Below are 19,687 nucleotides of genomic sequence, written 5' to 3'. Positions count from 1 at the left end.
GCCTGCACTTCCTGACCGTGAAGTGACCCACAGACAAGGAACATGCACTTAGAAGAAAGGATTCTATCTCAGCATTAGAAAGAAAGGGAGCATAGCTGGAAGGGAGCTGGCCTTCCCAATGTCACATGAACTTAGGGCTTCTTTTCTTAATGGGAAACTTAGACAATAAACCAAAGCCAGAATCCAGCTCCATCTCACAGGCAGGGCTGGTAAGGTTGCCCAGTGTTTACATTACTTGTAATTCGATAGGAAAGCAGTAAGCAATGTTTTGAGAAAAACAATTCATTACTGGTCATTGAAGTTACATGCAAACATACTTTCAAGTTATCTCAAGCAGGTAACCTTAGGAAGCAGGCTAAAGACTGTAAATTGTGCCCTCCATAATAATACTGTACCCCACCAATGTATGAAATTGGTAGGTGCTTATGCATACAAATGTGGGCAGAAACTAACCCAAAAGCACATTTGAAAGTGAGAGACTTCCTCCCATGGTGTTAGGTAAGAAAGGTAAGATTTTTGTGTTCAGTGTTTGGTGCCTCACGTATACTTTAACAGAACTATGCCGTAGCAATAGAATATCCTGTTTTAAATAATAAAGATAATGAAGACTTCAAGATTATCTGCTTTTCTTCTTGATAAACAGTTGTGGTAGATACTGATACCCTGGTGTCTCCTAAAACGGTTAGAAGGTGCAACCATCAAACCGTTCTCAGCTGTAAAATGATACAGTTTTGTGTCTCTTATGAGCTAAATATCTGACTTCTTACTGCCTTCCAGTATTAACCTGTACCTACCTGCACCTAAGGTGATGTTGTGCAGTTTTAGACACCCCACATGGCTGCTTTAGTTGTGCAGGAGAATTTGAAAGGTAGAGTTTGTGTCACTATCAACTGTATTCTGTAAATCCTGGTTGACTAGGGACATAGAAGGACATTCCAAAATTAGAGGATTTTAAAACACCAGCACCATTACCACACATCTACATTCATTGTTTTTAATGAAAAGGTAGCTCATTCCAATTGTACCATGGGGTACATTACATACTCAGCTTAAAAACAGAGAAAATTGCACCCTTGGTCAGTATGTCATTAATATGGTGGTGCTGACTGCACTAACTCCAGGCTTGTTTCCCTCCCCACTCTGCTTCTGTAGCTAAACTAATCAGCTTTTTGCACTGGCAGGAGCCAAACAATGCTGGTGTATGCTGACACTTCTTGGCTTGGCTCAGTGATGTTTTATGCTATCAAGAGTAAGCACGAATCACAGATGAGAACTAAAAGTAAGCTTAATAATACATATTTTAGGGCAGTCCTGCCAGGACAAGTTGTGGTTTATAAAAACATAGAATTGCAGAAGAAAAAATAATGCAAAACTAATCTATCTTGTACTACTGATCTGAAATATGCAGTTGTATTAGGGAAGGATTCTCTTTCTGATAGCCTTACATAGTTACACATAAGACTGACAATTTAAATATTAGAATTAATTTTATTAGTATAAATTATGTAAATAGAGATGATAGTTTCAGTATCACTTCACAGTAATGCTGCTGGGTTTCCTTTCAGGTAGCCTCTATTGGTAGAGCTATCTGGCATGCTCAGTTGAAGTTCCTCAGGGCCTTTCATGTCAGAGATGTAGAGCATTTCTGGGATGGCAGCAACACCTGCCCCAGCATTCCTTTGAAAGAGCTTCCCATTTTCTCTCCCCTTTCCCATACCGCTAATACCAACTCTCTGGTGCAGTTTTCACAGAAGGTCAAAGGATTTTTAAGGAAATACATTTTGGTCTCCAGAGTGCCTCAAATAAACTTCCAAAGTAATAGCTTACATGTGGGTTTTACATCTTTCAAAAAGGCCTCTCCCACCTCATCCTTCAGATGACAGACATATCCTACACATAAGCTTTTCTTCTATTAAGATAAAGTAGAACAGCTAGGAGGGAGCTGGGAGTCCCACAGTAGCCCTGCAACTTGCAGGCACTCTTAAGTACACTCTGCCACCCAACCCACAAGCTCCTGCCTTCCTTCCTGTCCCAGCAGGAACCCCTTGGGTACTTCATTCAGTCCTGGTGATGAGGGTAGCAAGGCTGTGTCTATCTGATAGGCCAGTGCAAACACTTCTCCAAAAAGCCTCTAAACCAGGTTAATAACACTGATATAGCACTTCCGAAAAGTAGCCTCCTGAACTATTTTTTTTTCTCCCCAGAAATTATGCCATGTCTAAATCAAATTTGCAGTAAATTCAAAATTTTCCTTGACAGTGAGTCCAATCTTTTTTCCTCTCCCATTTTCACTCCCTACTAAGATTTACATGCAAAATGACTTGAAATTCCAGGAAATTACAGTATTTAAAATCATGGTTTGGCTACCAAAACATTTGGATTTTATTTAAATTGTGCTTAAGTGTTGCTTTCAGCTTAAAGAGCCATGGAATCAGAATGCTCTTTGTAGGATAACCTTAAGCTCAGCCTTACATCAAAGTTCAGATCATATCAGATGTCTGAAAAGAGCAGTAAATGGTGGACCCACAGGAAAAAAAAGGCTAACACATTTTTGTACGTTTCAATATTTAAACAGTTCCACACACTCCAGCCTGAAAACCAAAAAATTACAGTGACTGATCAGATACCAAAAAAGATGAAGTTAATCTCATTACTACCCTTTGATGAATGTATCCCATCTGGTTTTGAGTCTAATCTACTTCGAAGAAATGGAGTAATGTGATTTTAGCCAGAAACAAACCAGGAAAAAAAAAAGCTTCCCTACACTTGCTTTATATAAACATTTTATCATGTAGTGATAAACAGTCAATTTTATCAGATTTACAAATAATATCACATTGTTATTAAATTTTTGGGAGTTTCCTGGGATTATTTTGTTTTCAGGATTCTGTCTTACTTGGTACAATGTTAATTACTGAGATTGCTCTAGCGATCTAGTTAGTAGAATGGGAGCCAACACTGACAGTTCAGCTAAGACACAAGATAATCTTGGATTTTAAAATAGAAAAAGTTTAAAACCTTGACCAATCCACAAACATTATTTTGCTGTGGAACAACTCTGTTATAAATGCCAGTTCATTGGCCTTGCTGTAGCTGTGAAGAAATTCAGAAGCTCTGATTTCCAGACAGCATTTGCCAGTCAGCTACTATTAGTACTTCTTAACCAGACAACCTGTACAGCAAGAATCTTATTTGCATGACAGTGGTCCATGTGGCCTCAATGCATGTCTGCCAAGGTCGATAAGGCTGGCATTTTGCAAGTAACTAGACTTTCTTTTGTGGGGTTGGGGTGGGGAGGCACAAACAAGGGCACAGCAATATTTACTTTTCACAGAATGTTTTCTCTGGCACCTCCATGATTTGTTTCCAGTGTCTCTCTCTCCCCAAAAGGACAACAAGCATATTTCTTTTTATTTTTAAAAAATCAGTTCCCATCTCAGGCCTACTTTGTGCAGGCTGTGTTATCAGCAGCTTCTATTTCTTCTTAACTGGAGAGTAAGAATAAGCTATAATTAAAGGCTGAAGGTATTTATTCTTTCTTCCCTGCCCTGAAGGGACTGAGCTGTTGCCAGCAATTACAGGCAGCTGGCAGTTCCCTGGGATCACAGTAACCAGGAACCAGTAAGTGCACTCTGGTCCCATCTACCTGCCCCAGAAAAACTCCTGTGCCACTGAACAGTGACACTTCCCAACTCTGCCTTTCCTCTGGCCTCTGAGCACCCACCAAGCAATAGACTTCATTTCCAAAAGCTATCCACCCCTTTAGGTCAAAATCCTAATCTAAGAAGAGTGGTGAAAATTTTGCCATTCAATTCACTCCTTATAAGCAATTTCAAAATCTGTAGATGTAAATACCCAAAGCTAGTGTGCAGAGGTGCTGTAAAACCAGTACTGAAAAGGCAATGGAAACCAGGGCGTGTGACTGCCCTTGCAGCTGATGAGTTACATCATTGCCAACTCGTCCTCCCGCTTTGCACAGTATATAACATTTTCCTTTTCTGTGTGTATAACAAGTAGTGCTTTCTGATGAAGTTTCCATCATTGCAGCAGCTGTTTTCATGGTTTAGTTGGGAACTGTATAGAATGTGATCCTGTTTTGACGGCTTTGCATGTTTCAGTAACAGGTAGAGATTCCCAGTATTGTATTCGAGTAACTGTAATACTTTTTATAGTAATGTTGTTAACTTTGTCTCATCCTGTGCTGCTACTACTCAGTGTTATGCTTTGATTTACATGGCTGGTTTGCAGTTTCTTTCTAAATAATAGGCATACAAAATAGAACAAGAAAAGCTCATGTAACAGAAAATTGTGTGAACTTTACGTATCAGAGCAATTTAATTTTTAAAATATTTTTTAGGATTCCAGTGGACTATTAAGTTGTGATATTTCACACAGGCTGTTTTGAAGCAATGAATCAACAAGATGAGTGATTTAATTATTATTTTCTCTACCTTCTTTTACTACCCAGGCATGTGTCTCTTGTTCTGCTTCCCTGTTCGTTCCTTTCTGTCCTGTCCTAATTCTTCAGCACTTGTTTGATTTGAAAAATCTCTCTAGAATGTTGTTGCTTCCTCAGCAGTCTTTGTATTTGCTCTTTTCCTGCTGCTTTTTCCTCTGAGCTGTCCTGTCTCTCCTGGCTCACTGGAGCACATTGCCCTCTAGCACTTGTACACAACAGAAGTCAGCAAGTCATGGCTGGGTATTGGCTACCTAAACATAAGGAACATGACCAGAAAAGATCTCTAACAGCAAGTTGCACACAGTTCTAGCTCTGGGATTTTAGCAAGAAGAGGAAATGGATTTCAGATACTTGCACGTCTGCCTAAGTCCTTACACTTAGTAAAATACACCAACCCCACCCCCCAAAAAAACCCAAAACAAAACCAAACAACAAATAAAAAAACAAAACAAAAACAAAAACAAAACAAAACAAAACAAAACAAAAACCCAGTTGTTTTGGGGAAAATTCCATGTAGTCTAGTTACAGCTTCACAACCTAGTGGGCCAGGAGAGAACCCCTGACAGTTAATATATTCATTACTTCCTGAAGGAGAAAATTATGGCATTGAAAGCCATTCCTTTAGGTAAAGTACTGAACAAGCCAATGAAGAGTTTCAAATTCTGACCACTAAATGTACAGCTGATCCAGCCAATATGTACCACAGCCTGGAACAGCTGGTTTCCATAGGCACGAGTTGCTTCTGTAGTCTCTCTGCTCTATAGCCAGTACATTCAACAGCCGTTTCTCTTCTGTTTTAGCCAGGAAAATCTCCAGAAGCCTTTAGGAATGAGTGCTGCTTATCCTAAATCATTGCAGTTCATGGTTCTCAATGTTGTTGCAAGTGCAGAGAATGAGCAGGACATTGTGTGGATAAATACACGTGTGTTAACAAGCTTCAGCAGCTGCTGCTCTGAAGGATCCCAGGGAGAGACATACTTACATTATGGCCCAGACCAATGTGAAGAGCACCTCAGTTCCACGTCATTTGAATTTATCTACAAAGGCCAGTAGCACTTGAGCAGCAACAGTTTCAGCACAGTTCCACTGTAAGTGACTGTGCAACACACACACACAGACATACAGACACTCAGACACACCACAGAGCTCAGCGCTCCTGAGCAGCAGTAGCTGCATGGACCAGTGCCATCCCAGAACAGGTACCTATCTGAGGAGCAGGTGGCCACAGAAACCTGCTGAAAGGTAGAAAACTGCCTACTCAGAAAAAATTGACTCATAGCTTCCCTGGGTGCAGCTGCCCTCACACAGAGAAAACTACTTTGGTGGTTCACACCATGCCCACTGACTATCTTTTCTTCCTGTATCTAGACAGGGACGCATCTCCAAAGTTATGCGGGAAAATCAGGATAGAAGATTGCAAGTCTTTAAGCCCCAAGGGTCTGCATGTATCTACATTTACTATATGGTTTAGAGGGTGCCTAGAACTATGCTCCAACTGGTTGTGGCTCAAGACCAACTCAAGACCACTGGTTCTTGAGACTCTCTCTCCAACCAGCTTAAGAATTCTCAATCCACAAAAGTACATTATACCCAGAATTGTTGGTTTCAAGAGGGAACTGGGAGGAATGGACTAAAAATAAGCCCATCTACTCTCCCACCCTCCCCGTGGTTACATTACTATGTGGCCTGCCAGCTTGCCATGTGCCTCAGATTGGAAGGGAAAATACATTCACTTGTATTGCCTTTTCTATTTCCCCTCTTCATCCCATCCTTGATTATTTAATAAATGTGCTTGAAGAAGTACCTGATCTTTTCTTATAAGCAAATTATTTTATTCCCTTAACTGATTTTCAGGTTAATTTAGTGGCAGCAGCTTGAACCAGTTATCCTTGTGTTTCCCATAAAACATGCATACATCTGTGACAATTTTTTCTTGGTGTTTGACATGAATTTTACATGAGGGAAGATGAGGTTAAGAGCATTTGCCTTCATAATTATAGGTTTTATTTTCAAATTGCATAATATGGCTATTCTTAGATATAAATCAAAATTGTTTCCAGAATCCCTGAGGCCTGTATACTTCATAATTCCACAGAAAATGTGTCTCTTACAGAACCTTATTTGTTTTTTGTGGAAAAGGACACAGAAAACTGATACAGTGGGAAGAAAAAAATGCTTACAAAAATATCATAAACAAAACCATCCCCAGAGAAGGTTATAATAAGAAAAAAATTCCCACTAGTAGCAACAGGGATTCTCAGTAATTCTGTACTGTCAGTGAGATAGTTCACACACATTTTAATACATGAATATTAACACTGGTTAAAAAAAGGCATTTTCTTAGGCTACACAATTGCAAATTATAAGGCTGTAGCTTAGAATGGGACTTTATCAATTTTTGTCATTACTAAATTTAGCTCCTTATCAATAACTAGTAGGAACAGATTTTCTTCACCTGAAAACCTCTTTATATACATAAGTTTCTCTGTGCAGTAAGTAGGCAAGCTGGCACAGGCACTCATATGCACACACAGAGCAGGCTCTGTTCTGGCTGCTCATCCTCACAACTTGTTTCCTCCTGCCTGTGCCACCATTAAGTAGCTGGAATGCAAGAACAGAGGAAGGGGATTTGATGTCACATTCCTCCTTCTAGAATCAGATTTTGCACTTCATCTAAACAGGAGTATGGAAGTGACATAAGGAACATAGACCACAACAGACATTAGGCTGCAGAATTTGGGTTAACGTACCACAGGTTACTGCAGGAGGTTTTAAAAGCCTGCTTTTGCACTGATCTCTTTCTCAGACAATATCTTCAGCCTTACTTTTGCTATATTTAGATGTAACTTCCCCTTTCATTGTTATATGGAATAAACCACTAATTCTCCAGAGAATCCAGAGAATATTTTAGGAAAAAAAAAAAAAAAAAGCTTAAAAAATCCACAACCACACATCAAAATCAAAGTAAGAACCACCCATTTTGGCTAAGTTGGTGGCATAGCACTGACCTCTTTAGGGTTCCCTTGTGCAGATAACATCACACATCAAATGCAGGTGGCTTATTTCATTTTGCATAATCAACTTTCAGTGTTCATTACTTTAAATATGTTAGAGGCAGATAGTGCTTGTGGCCAAATATGCTTTTTAATTTTTATGTCTTTGAATCTATAGCCCACTGTCATTAAAACAGCTTGAACTGCTTGCTACATACTTCAGCTAATTGCATGGGAGTCCTCTGTGAAATGTCATCTACAGCAACAGCTCCAGGTGCTCCTGCTCAGGTGCTACGGACAAATCTGAGCACTTCTTTTAACACTTGCAGAAGAGCCAGTTTATTAGCCAGTTTTTAGGATTAGAGGTTCTCATGTGCAAAAAGCAGTATCTAGGAACACCAGCAGGATCAGGGTTGGCCAAGCAATGCTACTTTCAACACAGAGTGGAGTGACTCTTCCAGTGGTTTTTGATATCACAGTGCAGAGAAGTAGACAAGTAATCCACCTTGCTGTATGTTCTTCCTAAACAAAGTGCTAATTGTCTAAGTTCTTTTCCCTTTGCTTTCTTGCTTAGTTTGAAGTATCATTGGTAGGTTTTTCACTGGCAGGAAGCATGAGTGGTTTATTAGTAGACCAGTACTGGTCAAGAAACACCATGTTTTTTTTGGAAACTGTTTCTGACTTACTGCCTAGTGATAAGAGAGTTACATTTCAGGAACCTGAAAACAAAATATGTATACCTAGTGTTGAGATTAGTGACGAAGCTTCAGAGGAGACTGTCACAGTGACCCCTCATATGTTGTTATTGCCACAGATACACCCAACTTTAATCAAATTAAAGCTATATTGAAATGCTGCTGAATTTTCCACCCAATTCCCTATTAAGCAGTATGACTGCTACTTCTGATAAACCAGCAAATTATCCTAGATCCTTCCACCACTCCTGCAATTACAACGACTCATTTTGATACTGCTGTGGCAGTCTTGAAGGGAAAAAAATCTCTTTGGAAATTCCAATTAGTAACTGACATTTATTAATAAAAAAATCTGCTATGCTTCCTATGCATTTGATAATCCCATTTTATGGTGATATGTGCATCACTGAACTGATAGCTCTGTCAGCCTCAAGGTGACTCATGCATCTTGGAACATATCAGGCCAGTCTCAGACTTATTCTAGTCTAAGCAATACAGAAAAGCTGCTATTTCAGCTGCAGTGCTACAGACTTGTATCCAGTTAGAACCACATCCCATAGCTTTGACCAATTCTGGTTTGTTGCAGTCAACAGGAAGTTGTCTGCAAATAATTTTTGCATAGCGCTGAAATAGCACACTCCATGATGTAGTCATGTGTGTATATATGCACTTGAGGTTGGACATAGGATCTTTTGTCACACAAACCCATTAAACTCCTTGTATAAACAGTGGAAACATACAAAGTAAACATGCATGCAGGCCACATGCTGCATTGCAAAGACAATTTACTGGAAAAATGCATTGGTTCTTGTAGAGAAATGACACAAAAAACAATCAGAAAGAAGGCAAGGGACACAGGAACCAGGAGAGCTGAAAGTGGGGCTCTGGTTTATGGCTAAACACGTTTGGCTCTTTTTGCTTGGCTAAACATGAGAGCTTGCATGTCAGGCAATGCCTAAAAAGGAAGAATCAAAACCAAAACTGCTCTGTGGTCTTGCTTATTTCTTCAGGAAAAAAGAGAATTATGCGAGTTCGTTGTAAGACAGCATCAAAGACACCGCTTATCTAAAGGCCAAAGTCTTTTTATAATTGAAACAAGGTAATACCCATAGGATTCTTTTATAAAATTTTAAATGAGTAGTATCATTCATGCAATCAAACTCATTGTTGATGTGTATGTAAGAAAGTAGAACTCAGGGCACAGGTATATTTACTATGTGAATAAATTAATTATCTGGATAAATAAAGCCCACACATTTGTCCTAATTGACAGCTGACATTAAGAATTAGCAACAGTTCTCTTTATTGGAATAATTTTTGCTTCTGCAATACACAGATATGTTGAAAATGGTACTTTCCACACGTGCCCACAAGACTTGATCAAGAAATGTCAAATCACATAATTATGGCACTTCTCATCGGCTCAGTTGTGAGCTACTGCAAAAAGACATTCTAAGAAATCTAGGACTAAGCTGCACTAAACTTTAATTTTTGGCTTTTAACAGCTTTCCTTGGTACTCTTGCAATTTGAATATTCTTCTTAAAAGTTTTCGAGCAAAGTAGGTTTTCAATAGATCGTCTTCTCAAGATCAAAAAAAATCTTGGTACATTGTTATACATGAGAGAAAACAAAAAAAGTAGCCACAAATACCTTTTGTAGCAACTAACTTCCTCAGCAAATATACTTGGCCATTTTGATAACAAACATGACTTGAGTTTCATTTAAATGTTTTAAGTTTCATAAGGATTTATAATCTTCCAGAATCAGTCTTGGGAAACAAAACAAAACAAAAAACCCCACCAGTAAACTTGGAAGGGTAAAGCAACATGGTAAAAAAAATACCAACGAGATAAAGATGAGTAAGTGCCAAATCTAAGTCCCTTTTAACACAGCCAGCAACTACAGATTTGACTTCAATGAAGAGATGGAACACAGGACTTCTGGTTCTCCAGGGAAAGATGAAAGGCATCTCAACCATCTTCCCACAGTTCACACATTTCAGCATTTGGCACAAAACACAGGGATTTACACCAAAAAAATCTCCCTGGTCCTATTTATTTACTCACTGTGCTCCTCACAACAGAGGAATACCTGCAATGTCAAGTCACAGACCTTGATGAATCCAACCCAAACATTTATTATTAGTTTCCTTGAGGCTGCACAGAACATTTTTTTCTGATACACAAGTCCTTAGATTTCCTCTGCTATTGGACAAAGTAATGAAGACAAATATTAAGTGAAGAAAATTAGGTTTATTTATGTAAATTAGAAAAAAGAATTGTTAGAACTTTGGTCAAATTGTTAATTCTGTACAATTTACAATTATATTTATATACAAAACTTCTAATAAAATACAGTACATCACACTCTTCCTGAGTCACAGTGTGTTTCTCAGTTCTGTAAATATTTTTTCTTCTTCCTTTTAAAGCAATTAGATTCAAGAAGGAAAATAGTATCCTCAGTTTGACAGTGTTTGGTTTAGGTAATACTGCTATTAAGAAACAGGTCAATACATTGTACTTAGAAAATTCTTTATAGCCATTGCAGTTTTGGTAGTTATTTTTCTATATTAAAATATGTTCCTTGCTAAAAATGTTAATTACATACTTCTTATTATGAGTTTGTTGCACTCTACTTACAGACACAGACAAGGTGACTTCAAATACGTCCATCTCCCACTGCAGAGATGCAGAAATGAAATGACATGTATATATCAGCGATCATTCAAAGATCAGGGAACATCCATCCAGATAGAGCAGAGGTCTGAATTGAGGCACAGTACGTTAGAATTGCTGTCCAGTCCCGGACAGGATATGTAATCTATTGCCTGGCTCCCCTAACACAAACTTATCAAGGTACACATCCTGAAAAGTAAGACTGTGTCAAGCAGCAAGGCACTGAGCCTGTCAATCCTTACATATGCATGCCAGTCCCACTCTGGAAAGAACCACAGTCCCCAGAGAGGCATTGTAGAGCTGTATTCCACAGCATTTGTTACATCTTGGCCAGCTCAAGATGTTATAAGGATTAAAGCTATCCATATTACCTTTATTGAATTGAATTTTCTGAGATCAACAATAAACTATCATAAGGCTTGCAAGGATATTTAATCTGTTTAATGAATGATGCAGTGTGTTAAATTAGTAATTAGCATAGATTACAAGCTGTAAGAAAATTTATGTCCCTGTTAAATCCAAAAATCAATTACAGTAACTTATTTTTGACAAATATTGATTAAAAAAAAAGTTAACTTTACTTAATGGCTAAGTGTGGAATGCTCCTAAATATATCTGTGGTAAAGTTCGCTACATCTTTTTAAATATAGGCATGTGCATTTCTGATATTTTAGTCCAAAATAATAAAAAAAATAGATTTGATGACCTCTGATTTACTCATAAAGTTTAGAGATATTTGTCTTACACTAAGAGAAAGTTATCTAGAGACTTGCTTTCTCTTAAAAACTTTCTGTAATACTTCAGCACAAACTGAAATACAAGAGATCAACTCATGACAATCCTTTGTGAGTAGAAATTAAAAGGGACTTTTTTGCTGTTGATATAAAATGACAATATGGGGCTTTAAAGAAAATTGGTCTTTAGCTGAATGCTTGAACTTTTCCCAGGATTTTTTGCATGTTTAGTAGTCTTCACTTTGATGCTTTCTTGATTGCCTTTAACAGCTGACTCAAGCCTGGCTTTCATAGTTGGAGAGGAGGTCACTAGTTTTTTAAAAACTGATGAGTACTGTGGACCAATCTGCATCAGAGTTTGCAAAGCAAACTCATGTAGATTTTTTGCCGAGATTGTAGCAGAAACCAGCGCATTTTCATCCAAAAGAAAGGAAATGAGGATGGGAAGAAAGCAGGCCACCAAGTGAGCACCTATAAACATTGAAAACAGAACTTAAATACACAATTTTTTAAAATAGTGTCAAATTCTAACTAAAAGTATTCCTCTAAGTTAACATTTAACTCAAACTATAAAGCTGCAAATGTTAGCTGAACTGTAGAGTAAAAAACCCAACATTCCTGCGAGCAATTTCGTTGGCAATTATTGTTCAGGACTGAATTGCTAGTGGTCATTTTGGTTTTAGTTTATTTATGGCAACTTTGAGAATCTTTAATTCTTCGGGTGCAAGAAATGGAAGTAACTTACGGTGCTGCTCCTCAGCAGCGGCTGTCAGAGCTGTAACCACCTTTATTCCCTCCTGAATTACTTGAAGTTCAGCAGCATTTTCAGGTTTTGCTTTTTCTGTTTCCTGCAGTTTCCCCACAATGGATGGTGCTAAAGAATGGATATAAGGGTATGACACAGTTTTGTTTGGATGCTGAAAGATGGAGTGCAGCAGCTGGTAGCATTTACACTGTACCTAAAGGGAAACGAAATTTGCAGTCACAAAACATCACAGTTCAAAATACATCTCTGTGTGTTCTAAATCTATCAGCTTGTCAGATAAAATTGTTGGGAGGTGGAAAAATGTGCAACACAACTTGAAAATCCCTCAGGTTATAGGCTGCTCATGTATAATACTTTACAGGACCATTATAACTTGTAATCAATTATTGATAGAAACCAGATCATGCTTTCTGTTCCTTTCCATCAAGTCTTATATCTTCTGACATTTTCCAATTAAGAAAAAAAATTCCTATTTTTATGGAAGATTAGTATTATTTTGAAAATACCCTCTTCTTAGTAAAACTGCAATAATACTGAAAAAGTACTTAAAATGTAAGCAATTTCCCTGTCAAACTGTAGGCACAATTTTAAAATTCCTTAAATGCTGCAGTAGCTTGCATCTCTTTGGCAGTCAAAAGAATTGAAACTGCCAAATTCCTACATAATTTCTGAACAGCTCTGATGTCTAAATACTTGGATGAAATTTGCAAATGCATGCTAGTATTTCCTTGCAGTCACATTTGGCATTTTCAGTTTCCTAACAGTGAAAACCAAGTTTTACAGTATTAGGAATGTACTGATATATAAAAAAGTACTGTCTTACAGTTATTTCTCAAGTAAATGAAACTTTGTTTAATTCTCTATTACTACACCAATATATACAGAGGAGGTGCAAGAAAAGCAGCTTACAGTGAATTTTAACAAATATGAAATCTAATGAATGCTTTTTTCAGAGCTGAACCTTGAAAGCAAGGTAGTCCCAACACCCAAAACCACCATTTGCATAAATACTTTTTTCCCCCGATATATTATTTTTTTAGGTGAAGGACAGTAATATATGAACTGTGGCACTATAATCCAATGCCACTATATCAACATATTTATGCTAGGTCAGAACAAAGCATTAATTTAGTTCAGTAAGCTGCATCCAGCAGTGGCCAGGAGCTGATTCCTACGGGACAGTAATGGTTTTGTAGTGGTACTTGCTCCAGCTCTCAAAGACTTACAGCTGAGGGATTTCCTGTGCCAGAGACAGTATCTGTGTGTCGAAGATAAAATGAACAAATAAAATTTGACAGATACCTGAAACACTAGACATCTATATTGTGAGTCTGACACAGTAAAAAAAAAAAGATTAAATGCACTGCTGGACATGGTCTTGCTCACTTGTTCAAACTGTATTTTAAAATACAATAGGAGAGAATTATATCATCAGGAGCGAATTAACATCCATCCACGCACAGGACTAGCAATACAACTAAAATAAGCCAATGTTCATTCAGTATGGTAGTGACATTCACCAGTACTTACGAGAGGATCTTTTGAGTCAAGTGTTGTTTTAAACTTCTCAATACAACGCTTCTGAAGGCACTCTACAGTAGTAACTTCTGGGCTGGTAGACATAACAAATACTGTAATAGCAGTGAGAAGGCTGACTTCATCAAGTTCTTGCAGAAGGCCATCTACTATTAACAAAGTAAGGAAACTGTTAGATTTGCATTGAAAATTCTGTGAGTTTAAGTGATAAAAGAGGTGGAATAGAAATAGCAATGTCTAAATTTATTTAGGAAACTCTGTTTTCAAATACATTACATCCTCTGATACAGTGAGATGGATTTTTACTGCAATAAAACCCAAGGCCAAAATGGGAATTCAGGGGTGATATTTAGAAATTCAGGCATATTTAGAAATTATAGCATACTACTATTCCATTGTTTCTTTGTATAAAGTACACTAAATATCTTTGAAGATCTGGTATGATATATTAGAGTACAATGTATTTGAGAATAATATAAAATTTGCATTTAAAAATATATTATTTTGCTATAAGTTTTGAATAATTTTGTAAACAAAAGTTCCAACAACAAATTACAATGTAAGAGATTAAATGTAAGAAACAATAAAAATACTAGAAACTCAAGAAGTTGAAGTAGCAGCAGACAGTAAACTGATTAAGACAAAAATTCTCTCCTTGCACTACTGTTTTAATACCCTTTGCTTCACTAGAGACACTAACTCGGCTGTCTTTTAAGTCCACCTGTACATTGAAGCCATAGCTCCTGTTTCTGCCTTCATACCATGGAACTACTCCATGGCACTACACATCACAGGAGTAAGCCTGCAAACTCACTGTCCTGGTTTCAGCTGGGGTACTGCTAATTTCTTCTCAGTAGTTGTTGCAGTGCTGTGTTTTGGATTCAGAATGAGAATGGTGTTGATAACACACTGATGTTTTTTGCAAAGCTGTGTTTATCCTAAGCCAAGGACTTCTCCCCTAGTTTCATGATGTGCCAGTGAGAAGATAAGCAAATGAAACTGGGAGGGAGCATGGCTGGGATGGGTAACCTGAACAGACCAAAGGGATATTCCGCAGCATAGAACATCATGCTCAGTAAATAAATTGGGGGAGTTACTTGGAAGGGCAGATGATCTTGGTTCAGGGAGGGGGGTCTGGCATTGGTCAGAGGGTGGTAAGCAACTGTTTCTCTCTTTTTTGCTGCCATTATTATTATTATCATTTACCATTATTACTTTATTTTAGTTTCAATTATTAGACTCTTCTTATCCCAATATCCAAGTTCTACTATGATTCTTCTCACTCCACTAGGGTGGGGGAAGAGGGAGTGGAGGGTGAATGAGTGGCTGCATGGTGCTTGATTTCCAGCTGGGCTTAAATCACAACACCCATGTTTATACTTTTATAGATGATGAATTCTCATATAGATTGTAGTGCAAGATCACACTTGAGTTTCAACAGTACTTGGTAACCAGCTAATTCTCTTGTGACTAAGAGAGAAGTCTTTTTTACAGATGTGTATGAATTCAATTTAAATAAAACCAAACAACATTTCACACAAACATTTCTCATTTTCAACTCATAAACCCAATATTTGTGCTTACCTTGATCCCAACAGTCAAGCACTGTGACCAAAGCACTACGTAGAAGATCAGTCCAAGCATTCTGACTCTTCTCTGCTCGAGCCATTGGAGAAGACAAGAGTCCTTTAAGAGCTTGTAGAGATGCAGCAACTGTCAGAGGTAACTGGCCATCTTGAAATTTCACAGCAGTTTCTTTAAGTACTCCAATAATTAGGTACAAAATAGTAGGAAGAACTGAAACACTTCCTATAAAACAATGCAAATTAATTTCACATAAATTAAAAAGCAGATATCTTTTACATGGAAAAAAAAGAGGCAGTTTTCTTGGATTCTCTTTTCTATTTATAATTTTAAAGCATATCTATGAATAGAGACACTGGTAAGTTGAAGAAAAGACTTTAAATATCATGTGGCCTGCTAGAACAAACAGGGAGTCAGACTACTTAGGTGAACTTAGACTTCCTCCCCTTTAAAATAACCATTGTATATATTTTCCTTGATGATTTTACTACATAAAGTGTGAAATGTCATATTCGGAGAAAAGTAAGAACAGAAAGATCAGAACCACTGAGGAGATGGTTCTGATGGAAAAGAACCATGGAAGTATACAAAGTATAGTAGTGTGTACAGTATATAGTATATATACTAGTACATAGTATATTATTTGTATATACTACTATATAGAAAGAAAAGTAGAAAACAAAGTATAAGCATCTAAGTATATTTTGTAGGTGAAGACAATACAGTGAAGGAAATTAACAGGTAATTTCAAAATTGGCAAGAGGAAATACTTCTACCACATGATGGCTAAGGATGCCATTGCTCCAGGAAATCACTGAAGTCAAGAATTTAGAAAGAGTAAAAAGGACTTCAGAATAAATATGTGTCTAAAACCCCCTAGAATTTAAATAGAAGCTTCTAAAAAAATATCTAAGGAGAGAAGCAGATTGTTCCATAGGCTACTAAAGAGATTTTTATGTCTGAGAATCTGATAGTTGACCAGTCATAATAAGAGATCACTAAAAATGCTTTAAAATTCACAGGAATTACGTGGCATAGCAGTTTCACTTATTTTTATATCTTGGAATCTAATAGTAATGCAGAATTCTGTATATATTGGAGGCAATCTAGAAATTCTGCATACTTAGGTGCTGTCCTAAGTTATGACTCAGCAAAGTACAGAGTTAAGCATATGGCTTAATATGCTTATCTCATTCCCTAAAAAGCAAAACGTTTATGTTTTTAAGATTTTAATGCACTGATGTTCATGAGACACCTGTTGAATAATGAGAGTCTCTGACTTATGTGTAAGTATTTTCTGAAGCTGAAGAGATCTATTTTTGGACAGCCAAGTATTTGAAAATTTAATGTTGGAATTCATTAGGAAATGTAGATATGAATACCATTTACTTGTAATTTTTTTAATGCAAACATATCATGACAGGTGCCTGAAGTAAGACACACGGCAGTCACAGGACTGCAACTTCAGTTACCTACTAAAGGGGAAAAAAAATTATGCAACTCCACAGAAGAATTCTCATCTCTTTGATTATGTGAGCCAACTTTTGGAGCTGCTTCCTTATCCACCTGACTGTATAAGCAAGTTTAAGTTCCTCTTTTTAGTCACCTGAACAAAATGTTTAACTTGTCTAGAGTAAACATTCCCTGAGGTCTGATCCTGCAACCTGTTTATTTGGGAATAACATGGACAGCTAAAGACAAACACAACTACAGTGAGAAAAAAATCAGAGATTATTTTTCATACAAGATAGCTGTCCTCAGATATAGGTGATGCTATATTTATTTCCTTTCACTTTGAACTGATAAATAATGGGCTGCAGATGGAAATGAGAAAGCATATCATCACCTTACAAGGACTGCAAGGGCTGCCAGCTACTCCATTTGGAGTATCATATTCCCCACAGAAGAATCATTTAAGGGAGAACAAACTTGTTTAAAAAGAAAAAAAAAGAAATTTTTAGGGGTGGTAAATGCCAGAAATTTGCATAAGGTGTAACAACAATACTTGAGGTGGGAACCAAGGAGTGGGGCACAAATGGTTTGTATGTGTGGCTGTATCAGCACTGAAAGATTATATGTATGAATATGATATTGAGGGTTGGTGGAGGGGAGCCATCCTAAAGTTTAGAGTGAATCCAAAATGGATCATGGGTAAAAGTCAACTAATCTGAGAATTCAACCGTAACTCCTTGCAGCCATTTGTTAATGTTCAAATGACGGACAGGTAACATCACAGATTTCCCTTTAAAATTTAATTTATGTCTGCATTATAAATCCCAGAATAGACAATTCAAGTAGCATATAATCATGTAGCTGTTCTATACTTCCCAGTACAAAATGAATCTATTAATTGCACTGCTATAGGGTGGGAGGAAAAGAGAAACTACTCATTTAATTGCTTCTGTTTTTTAACTTGTTTTGCAATTTGACAGTCAAAAAATAATTAGAAAAGGAAATTGTCACAAGCAAATCAAAACTTGCTGCCAGACCTAGCCAGCTAAGAAAATTAGGTAATAACAAAGGCAGAGAAGGGCCTAATATTCTTTCATTTATCTTTTCTTGTGATGAAATAGCATACCTTCAGGAGAGCAGATTGCAGGAACATCAGAGAGAATAACTAATGCTGCTGCTACCAGTCTGCTTCCATCTTCTGACAGTAACAGATGTTTTCCAGGTGGAACTGCAGGGCTACAAGTTAATTTAGGGTTGAGCTGGGGAAGCTGTCTGACAAGAATACAAACACACAGCTCCAGTGTTGCAAAGACTAATGATTTCCCAGGCACCAGTCCCCCTGTGTCTTTGCCTTCTCCAAATTCTGGTAACGTTTCCTTTTCTGCAGCACCATCATCAACTGAAAGAGAAACAAGAAATATGGCAGAAGTCTGGAGGCTGTGACTTGTCTCCAAAAAGTTTACTTCTTAAGACTCTTACAGCACCAAATTATAATCTTGACACATATATATGTGCATGGATATGTATTCAAAATTTCATAGCAAACACCATCCTTCTGAATAAGTAAATTATGCAATGATTACCAAAAGGCAAAAGGATGCACAATAGACTTTGATGTACAAGATCCTGAGGCACCAAGCCAACATGATGTCACCTGATACAGGCATTTTGATCCTTCTTCCAATTTTTTCCTTTTAGCAAATGAATGTTAGGAAGTTGCAATCAGAATAACTATCGGAACCTGGCTTGTAACAGCTGTCCCAAGCATGTCCATTGCTCAGTTGCAGCTGTCCTAGGACTCCTCCCTCCCTGATGCCATTCAGCTGCAGTTTGTGCAGTTTTCCTCCTCACTTTCTACCCTCTTTTCAACACCCCAACCACCTGCTGTCTATCACACCACCTGAATTTCTCCTGTCAGGAACCTGGACTGTCTTAAGTAAACTAGAACTAGAATCCAACTGTGAGACACTTCAATTAAGACACATCTCAGGATCCAGTTTTCCAAGAAAGAATTGCTTTAACCCTGATAACAGATATTCAAACATCTCATAGAGTACTGTACCTTCTGCACTTCTCCGCTTTTCCTTCACATGTTCCTGAGCAGCAAAAAGGATCAAGCGAACCACTTCAAGGACAGCAAGCTGAATATCAGGCGACTCCCTGGTCAGTATCAGTCGATGCAAAACATTCAGCAGCTCTACACCCAACTCCTACCGTAAGAAAAACATCTAATAAATTTTAATTTTAATGCAGGAGTTTTAGGAACTTTAGGAACTTGTTAAAGCCAACAGTGTTATTCTGATTGATCTCACTAAATAACACAACGTAATTGGTACAATCATTTGAGTTGGTACTTACTTCACCATCCAGCTCCTAGCTCTCAGTAACAGCCGTGACTATCAATACTCCCAACAAAATAATTACCACAGTTATTTAAGATATAGGATGTTGTAACTTACGGTATGTCCCTTAACTCTTAACCCCTGTAATACCTGTGAACTGACCCTATCCCTCTACTTTACTCTATTGGCAGGATGCCAATTCCCCCCTCTCCTTCCTAACCTTAGAAAAGACCCCTGTCCTTGGCAATCTTCCTCTTTTACCCCCTAGACATGAAGAAATAAATCACAAAACCCCCTAAGAGAAAAGAGCCTCTTTATATCTTTTACCTTAAATCATGCTGCTGTCCCAGGCTAGGCCTGCTACAGAACTACCAGAGTGCGAAGTGAGCCTCAAACAGAGTAGCAATAGGGCACTTAAAACAATGAAAAAAGCCAAAGTAATCTTTATCT

At 37.7% G+C, this 19,687-nt stretch overlaps 1 protein-coding gene across 7 annotated transcripts in view; it reads right to left on the bottom strand.

Annotated features, from left to right (window-relative positions):
• Positions 1-10,380: 10,380 nt before the first annotated feature.
• The window catches only part of HEATR5A (HEAT repeat containing 5A), a 65,267-nt gene continuing 55,960 nt past the window's right edge, over positions 10,381-19,687 (bottom strand). For 5 of the 7 annotated variants that reach the window (XM_033063720.1, XM_033063718.1, XM_033063722.1 and 2 more), the window contains 6 exons: positions 18,958-19,105; positions 18,022-18,294; positions 15,444-15,668; positions 13,854-14,008; positions 12,303-12,516; positions 10,381-12,028 (listed from right to left, as the gene is read on the bottom strand). In XM_033063720.1, the coding sequence (XP_032919611.1) occupies positions 11,727-12,028; positions 12,303-12,516; positions 13,854-14,008; positions 15,444-15,668; positions 18,022-18,294; positions 18,958-19,105 (1,317 nt within the window). In that variant the 3' untranslated portion in view covers positions 10,381-11,726. The remainder of the gene's footprint in view (positions 12,029-12,302; positions 12,517-13,853; positions 14,009-15,443; positions 15,669-18,021; positions 18,295-18,957; positions 19,106-19,687) is intronic. The other 2 variants (XM_033063721.1, XM_033063724.1) reach the window with 1 other exon arrangement.

This window comes from Catharus ustulatus, chromosome 6 (genome assembly GCF_009819885.2).
Source record: "Catharus ustulatus isolate bCatUst1 chromosome 6, bCatUst1.pri.v2, whole genome shotgun sequence".
Lineage (NCBI taxonomy): Eukaryota > Metazoa > Chordata > Aves > Passeriformes > Turdidae > Catharus > Catharus ustulatus.
This window is presented reverse-complemented; position numbering and strand designations above follow the sequence as displayed.